Genomic DNA, 8,876 nt, shown 5'->3' with positions numbered 1-8,876 from the left:
ATAATTGGTACAACGGTACCAACCAAGCAGGTTACACTCGATGAAACGAGGTATACTTAGTGCTACACTGCCTACACTGAGTTGCTAGCAGTTAGTCTATAATATAATACTATATAAATACAATTTCCTATGTGCTATGGTTGTAGCAAGTAGCGAGTATAGGTTAATCAGTTAATGTAGTCATTTTTAATATTCACATAACACGTTTTGACATGATAAATTGTTTAATTATGCACCAAATAAGACCGTGGCCATCAAAAGCAAGACAATTTTTTTGTTATCAGTTTGATTAACGCCTGACTATGACTATTTATTTTGGTACCTACCTATACAAGATAAAACAAAAACTAAGAGTTTTAGTTCAACTTCAAATAATGATACACAATACATAATAAAATCGATGTACCTAATAAATTCAGCAGCGGTCCGGTGTAGTTCTAAATTCGATTAATCCATTAAACAATTTCAATTTTGAATTCTTGAAAAAAATTACGGGAAATTGTAATTAGGTACTATAAGTAATTTACACTTCTATAATACCTATATAATAATACAGTACATTTTTTTACTAAAATCTTCGTAATATGTCATATTGTGATTAAATAATAATTTACAAGCCAACGTTGACATGCGGTATAGAATGATGTACGAAGATCCATGATAGGTTCGAAGTTAGCGAGTAAAACTAGCTTAAAATGCATTTTTCTGAAATGTTGAAAATAATAATAGACCTTATGATGAAAAGTTTCAAGTCTTTAACATTATTTTTTTTTTGAATAACAACACAATTACTGAAAATATGGTTTTTGTTTATTTATCCAGTTTTGTAAAAATTTAAACTTCAATGCCCATTAAAAATTGTACAATATTCATATATTGTATATTCAATATTTTTAGATTGTTGTAAGAAGACAGACAATCTTTAGAGGACATTTGCATAACATTTGTAAATCTTAGGTATAAAAATTTTGTGATTTTGACTAATTTCGTATACATTTAAACTTCAAATATTTCTAACGTCGTATGTATTTATATAACTTTTAATATCACGATTAAAATAACGTACGAGATCCCTTTATAAATTATAATTCATTTTCTTGGTATTTGATCTCAAGAAAAAATTATTTTATCAACATAAATCGAAAATACTTAATGAGTATACCTATATTTTCAAATGTCCTTAAATTGTCTTAAAAAAATGTTAAAACGAAACCTATATCATTTAGTGAAAATAGTATGTCTTATTGGCTATTAATTTTTAAATTACAACAAAATTAATGTTTAACGACTTTTACCAATAGATAACCTAATTTAAATCAATTTAAAAGTCCACTGGATTTATTTTTGCCACTTTCACGTTAAATTGTCTTTATTCGCCGTGGTCTCCTGAAAAGTAAAAATTACTATTTTAACAAAAAAATTGAACTATTTTCAGGTGATGCTTTTTTGTAACGGACCTACTATTTTCCCATTATATTAAGTAGGCTTTAAAATTTAAATGTTTAAAACTTAACTTATTGGCAGGTACTTACTAGTTATTTTAAAACATCTTTAATGGTGTGTGTACTCGATCAGTAAATAAATAGTATACATACAAAGAAAAAGAGATCATTTATTATTATAATTATGATCAACATTAGTACAATTATAATTTTATGAACATAGGTATAGAGTTATTTATATATAATACAGATATTACGTTTATTTATACAAATTTATTTATACGTATGTAGCTTAAAATACTATAGTGTGGTGTACACATGCAATTACTCCAAATTAATCAAAAAACTGTACCAACTATCAATATGGTAATTTATTGGTAAAAATATGACTAGATTTTAAGAAAAGTAATGAATTCTTTTCTAAACATTTTGTTAAAAAAAATATTACTTACATAATACATCCATAACAATTGATATTTTTTAAATTAAATTAATTTGTTTTTGTATAAATCATAGTTAATAGAAACTAGTAGGAATAATAATTATCTATAGTTCTTAAAGTACTGTTATTGGAAAAAAACCGTGTAATCTAGTTAGTAGTTATATTATAATATATTTAAATACATATAGTTAGAGTTATGACTAATGTCTGCTTTGGATAAAACAAAAAAATAACAAATAACAATGATACCTATAATTATTTAATTTGAAATTAAAGTTTTTTAAAGTAAAATAAAACAATAAAACTGGGTTGTATAAAAAATACATGATGATTTCAATAATATGTTTCTATTCGATTAGTTAGTTATTAAAATAATACAACGCATTTTAAGATTTACTCTTTGTAGGTATTTCACTCTTACACGATTATTGCTAAGCCATTAAACACTTTTATTTGGGCATAAAACAGTCACGTGAATGATTTGATTAAAAAAAAAATAAAACACAGATGTTATAGGGTTACAACTATTAATGCATCTCTGTAAATAATGCAAAATCACATTGAACAAGTAGGTAATGTATTATTTCCCAAAGGTTATAGTCTTATAGAGTATACTGTCGTCTTTAATACAAAAGCTTATAATCAATAGTAGAGATTTATCCAATACTTCTATGTTTTTAATTATATATATTTTAAGATCAAAATTATAACTATATCGATCTTAGTGTTTTTTAGTATTATTTTATGAAATTGGTCAAATTAAAATCTAAGGTATCATGAATATGACTTTTTGGCTTACTTGTTGATCTTGGAAATTGGAATCCGTCTCCATATAGCCTGCAGGTATATATGGTATGTAATTAATTATTATTTTAAATCTAGGTACTTCTAGTACCTATTATAGGCATACCTACATATTTTATATATATACCAACACCAAAATATATTTATTAAAAAATGTGTTAAGAGTACCTATATAGTACTACTTACAGATCTGTATATTTATCTTGCCTATAGCATAAAATGCCTAAGAAGTTAAAGCTTCAAAAAGTTTTTTTTGTTAAAAAAAATGTATCTTATTCGCACTCACACCCACTTTTATATGAATTATGAACGTTCAATTCAAATAACACAATATTTTAAATCATGAAAACATAGGTTTAGTTTTGTATTTTGTGTATACATTATACAAATGATTAAAAACTATTTTTTTAATATTGATCTTAAAAAAATAACATTGACACCAAAGGCCATTAATTACAGTGTTACACACAAGTTATAAATAGTGGAGGTTAGCTACAAAGATAGGTTATAAAATTGTGTTACATTTATTTTTTATAGAAGATTGAACATTAAAAAATTATCATATGACATTTTAAAAGCCTATCTGAAAAATAGGCTGTTTTAGTAATTATCTAATAGCAATATACCGTATTAGGCACTTAAATAGACAATATTCATACATTTTTATGAAGGCGATAAACGACGATGAGTTCTTAATTCTAATGAGAAGATTTTTCTATTAAAATATTTTCGAGTCATTTATTTATATTTTAACTTACTAAATTTTTATTGGAGACGGATGAGATCTTATGAAGTTAGTTTTTATAAATATAAGCTTCTTTGTTTTTTTATAGATATCAAAAATTGAACAGCATTGAAACTTGGATAAATCCCTGTAACCACGAGTCTTAAATTAGTATTTACAATATATTTTTTAAAAACTTTTTACATAAATACAATATTAGTAAAAAAATTTGGAATACAGTTTTGTGAAAAAAAAAATAAAACGAGGGAAAAAATTAATGTCATGGTCATAGGTAAAATACTATTTACCATGTTTATCCTTACACACTCATGATATGGTCGAAAAGGTAAACATAGGTATATTTTCTAGTAGTTAAGTAGCTTATACATTACACATAGTCTCAGTCCTATTCTAATTGTTGACTTAAAAAATAATAACGACATTTCAATTATAATAATGAATAACATGATGGATGACATCAAAATGAGCGTTTATTATTTTATTAAACTACCTATTTATTGTATAATAATGTTAAATTAAAAAAAAAATAGGAGGATGAATATAATAGAGGAGTTTGAATTTAAATGAAGACTTCTCATTAAATTTCTCCCCGTCCGAGGGACTGTGTCGATCCTTTAACGGAACAGATCGGTGTCCACAGAAAGTTTGTTTTAAGAGATAGAATTAAGAAATATAATTAGAACAATATCTATTTACCACGTAGCCAATCATACGAGTCATTTCTCATAGAAGACACATAATAATTTAAAAAAAGGTAAAACAACGTAACATACATTTATACTTATATGATTGATATATCGATGTGAATCTTCTTTGAGCGTTTTTTCGCCCACCCAATGAATTAATGTATTTTTCAAGGTCATCTCAGATGTTGAACATGTCTTGTTGGTTGACAGTGGCGTATGTGACCGTGGCAGGAGCTAATACCATAGACGCTCCCATGTACTGAAAATAAAATTTAGACATAAAAGTATATGTAATTATTGTATATATAATACAGTCCTATGGTCCTCAACCTTTTTTGTTTCGCGTGATCTATTTTGGTAATGGTAATTACTTTTTGCAACTCATGTCATCGGAGTAACAGAGTAAGAAAAAATTGACTAGAAATAAAATACATTGCACAAAATTGTCATAAGACGTATCTTCTACATGGTTTTAAGATACATTTTTTTTTATAAATTATTGAAAGTCAGTATATTGTGACAATTAAATCCTGAATCTTACGAGATCAAAGATTGGGGTGGGACTCACCGGTTCATATATCCATACCTGTCGCATAATATGGCCGGGCAAACATTTATATATATATATAGACTATTCAAATATGTTTAACACATGTCGTTTTTCCTAAAATGTATAAATAAATATGAATATTTCATAAACACGATCGCACGGTGGCCTTGGATCACGGCTATATTTACTCCTGTATCTATATTATTGAAAATTGAGGTAATAAAAAACGTGTGCTATTATGTTATAGTGAATCCCAGATAATATTTTCTTTCACAAACTCAATATAAGAATGTAAATAAAATAGCACTTGGGTCAGTTTAACATAGTCGTGTACCAATAAATAGTCAAACCGCATAATATTACAATAAATTTAATTCAGTTTTATTGCTTTATTTTCGACCTTATGTTTTCAATACTTCTTCGAAACCATTCGAGTGTTTTATTTTTTTATGAAAGTACAAATAAGTATCATCCAATGCAAATATTTTATGTTTATCTATATAGGTATATATAGGTATAGTGCGTATACGCATAAATATATATACGTTTTTATATAGGGTAAATTAAATTTACTGTGACTACTATTCTTAAAATAACACAATACTAAGCAGCTAAAAGCCTAGTGTTCTAAACATTTCACCTGTTCATGGGCACGAAAGTATATTTCAAAGATTCTACAATCATGGTATTTTCTTTGTACGAATTTTTAAGACTAATATTATATGCTATTATACACATTTCCCATGTATTATTTCTAATAGACTGACGCTATAAGCTAAATTTATGTGGATAAAAGTTATAATGAATAAACGCATATAGGTAACTGTACAGTATAGTATATGTGTACATTTTTTTGGCAAATTACACTAATTTGTTTCATGTTTGATGTATGAAAATATTGTTTTCCATATTTGTATAAGTAGAGAGTGATCATTTAAAAATGTATGTTCTCAATAAATGCATATTATATTTAAATGGAATGAAGACAATTTTAAATTTTAAAGCATAATCGAAACACGATACTATTATTGGAAATTATAGAATATTTAATTTTTAATTTTCTAGTCTATTACAGTATACTACATAATATACATATTACTTATTGGATACAATTAAATACTTTCAGGAATCTATATTTTCCGCAGTGAGATCATGTGCGTATAATGTAAACACAGATAAGAATCGCATTACGACGCAATTCAACAATTGTGTCACGTCGTAGCAATATAGTTAAAGACCTTTATTTAAATCAGTTGGTTATTACTGTTGGATTATTGAGAATAAACATGTATACATATTAAGTTCTTACTCTGATATTGTTATTATTGTAATCTCATTATTTTTATGTTAAAGAACCATCATTTGAGTCCATACCCCATATCGAGTAATTATTTTATATTAATAAAATAGAAAATTACATTTTCAAAAACGATAAGAAAAACGTCAACGAAATGTTCAACAAGATTTATCAACTACTCTTGCGCTTTTGCCAAGTACTTGACATTTAGTTTTTTTTTTTAAATTGTATTTTCGTTAAATGTTGAGAATCTGTATATCATCATAGAATAAATACCATTAACCTCAAGAATAATGTACACAATTTAGTATAGTTTTAACTTCTATTGAATTCCACACAATTATGGTACCTATATAAGAACTTACAAAGAGTATATATATATATGATATATATACTTTAAAGCACTTTTTGAACTCTACTAGTCACGCAGTATGCACAAATATGTTAAATGTAAATCTAAGTTTATTGTGCTCACTGTAGGATTTCCTTTATGTTCCCGTTTTTAGGGTGCTATATTTATATGCAAAGTAGGGAGAATTCAATTTTCTTCAATGAACACAATTTTTTTGTGTAGGCAATTTCGTTACATCTTCGTGTGAAATTAAATTGTATGAAGGTACCTGCTTACTACCTAATATATACCCTATGTATTAAAAATAAATTGAGTTTATTTATGTCTTAAAATGTATTAAATTGAAAATCATATATATTTTTCTTAATGTTTAAATAAAATCATAATTGCAAAATAAATATAACTATTAGTTTGCTTGTAGTTAATGATACGTATGCACATAACGTATATATATACACTCATAATAATATATATTTAATATATCTTTATAAAATGTTTAGCTGAACCAAGTATACTGTGTAAATGACCCTTTATCATAATTTATGAATATAAGTAGCTAATATTTTTCGTTTACCATTTGAGTCAGTTTATTTAGTTTTCTATAGTTCAAACTTATTCAAACTTAAGCGATTCTTGGGATGGCACACATCCAACGGAACGCAATTTTGATACAGGGTTTACTTAGAGATTAAAATGATTTATGATTCCATTTTACTTTAGTTTTAACAAGTGTTGTAGATTGATTTAGGCTTCTTAAACTACAATGTGACAAGTGATATTCCACTTGAGCACTTAGTTTTCATGTAAATAATTGTTAGATGTTTTATATTTTTGTGTTTCAATTTCAAAGATACAGTTTGTTTTTCAATTTATTTTTACCTATTATGCATCTTGATTTAATATAGGGTAAACAACATTACGTAATCATTTTAGCATTTTAACATTTTGGTTAAGGTTTTACTTAATTTATTATATCGATATGGTATGATAAATATGTGGACCAATTACATCATTAAAATATATCAAAAATAGTTGAATATACAATTGAAGACACTTATTGTACTATTAATTTATTTCATAGTAATAAATCATTAATATAATATAATATATTTTTTTCGATGTTTATAATATTATTTTATCCCTCCTCCTACTGCACACACTCACGCACACACACATACACACACACACACTCTCTCTCATATATGTGTGTGTATTATATAACTCAGCGAAACAACTTTATGCATAGATAGCTGAATATTTAATATTAAAATTACATATTTAAGCATAATTTATATGATGATTGTGAAAGGTTTTTGTACATTGTGTGAGAAATTTAAATAATAAAAATAGGATTTTGTTATAATATGGTAGGTACTCTTCATAAACCTACTATTCATTAAAAGTAATTAACCTGAATTAATCTAGAATTTAACTTCTGGTCACTTATCTCGTAATTTTAAACAAGTTCGCACGAAATTAATCAAATAATATACAGGCCAGTGCATCAGGAATAACAGAACCGTAACTAGAAATAGGTACTATTAGGTATATTATGTTTTTTTTTGTAACTATTGAAAAACTTTTAATATTTTCGCTGCCCATCTAAATACCGAAACTGCATAGTGATAGAGTTACCCTTTTTTCACCCTCATCCTTTCATTTCATATAAGACCGCATTACAATATTCATGTTTATAAATTGAAGTTTCGATCTTGCTTTTGGGATTTAGTTAAAACGTCCTATAGAGTATATATTATACTATTTTAATAACGTTTTACATTTTATGTATTAAGTAGAATATCACGCGTCCCGTCATGGGCCCAAGTATATCACTGATAAAACAAAAAAAATGAAAAAACTAATGACAAATAACATTTTTTAATATATTTGTTTTCTGTCAAAAAATAAAGTTAAACGATCATGTTTTTTTTCGTAATAACCAAATATACAATAAAAAGTTTAAGGTTTCAAACCAGTGTAATGTTGTCTATACTATGAATCTATAAATCAATGATACATAGTTAAAACGTTTATGTGTAATACATGAAAATTATAATTTTATTGAATATTTTTAATTCATAAAAGGTAAGGCACCTATAAAATTAACTTCAGAACTCAATAAATACGTGTCTTATATTAGCTCTGGAGCTTATACTTACTGGATAACACTTTAAATTCAGAATGGTTTGTATCTACAATCTACACATAATGTTTTGAAAGTAATTAAGTGTTCCAATGGTCTTAATGTTACTGATTATGATTCATTAAAATTGCCATAAAAAACAAATACCTATTTTAAAATATCAAAAGAAACTTTCATTAAGAGGACACCACACCTGAAGAGTGGTCCTCTGTTTTATAAACGTAGAACGCAGAAAATGTTAATATTAGAGTGGATTTACATAATAAACTTAAAGGTAAGAATATATTATACATGATACCTAAGTAGATCGTATGTTTTTACTGGTATTTAAATTTTTATAAGTGTGTTATGAACATTTTACAACTGTATTTTTTTTTAAATCGACCGCGGCACCGAAATACGCCAATACCACATT

General features: G+C 26.0%; 1 protein-coding gene across 2 annotated transcripts in view; it reads right to left on the bottom strand.

The window, feature by feature from the left end:
• Window positions 1-3,048: 3,048 nt before the first annotated feature.
• Window positions 3,049-8,876, bottom strand: part of LOC111028775 (dopamine receptor 2) — a 137,825-nt gene continuing 131,997 nt past the window's right edge. Inside the window, exons 4-5 of one of the 2 annotated variants that reach the window (XR_002603937.1) lie at window positions 4,207-4,378; window positions 3,049-3,560 (exon numbers count right to left, since the gene is read on the bottom strand). Coding sequence is in view for 1 of the 2 variants with exons in the window: in XM_022307528.1 (XP_022163220.1) it covers window positions 4,298-4,378 (81 nt within the window). In the remaining variant the exon portion in view is untranslated. Of the gene's footprint in view, window positions 3,561-3,950; window positions 4,379-8,876 lie in introns of those variants that run through there. The other variant, XM_022307528.1, reaches the window with a different exon arrangement.

Source organism: Myzus persicae, unplaced genomic scaffold (genome assembly GCF_001856785.1).
Source record: "Myzus persicae strain clone G006 unplaced genomic scaffold, MPER_G0061.0, whole genome shotgun sequence".
In the NCBI taxonomy this organism is placed as follows: Eukaryota; Metazoa; Arthropoda; class Insecta; order Hemiptera; family Aphididae; genus Myzus; species Myzus persicae.
Note: the sequence above shows the minus strand (reverse complement) of the source record. Positions and strands in the feature narration are given on the sequence as shown.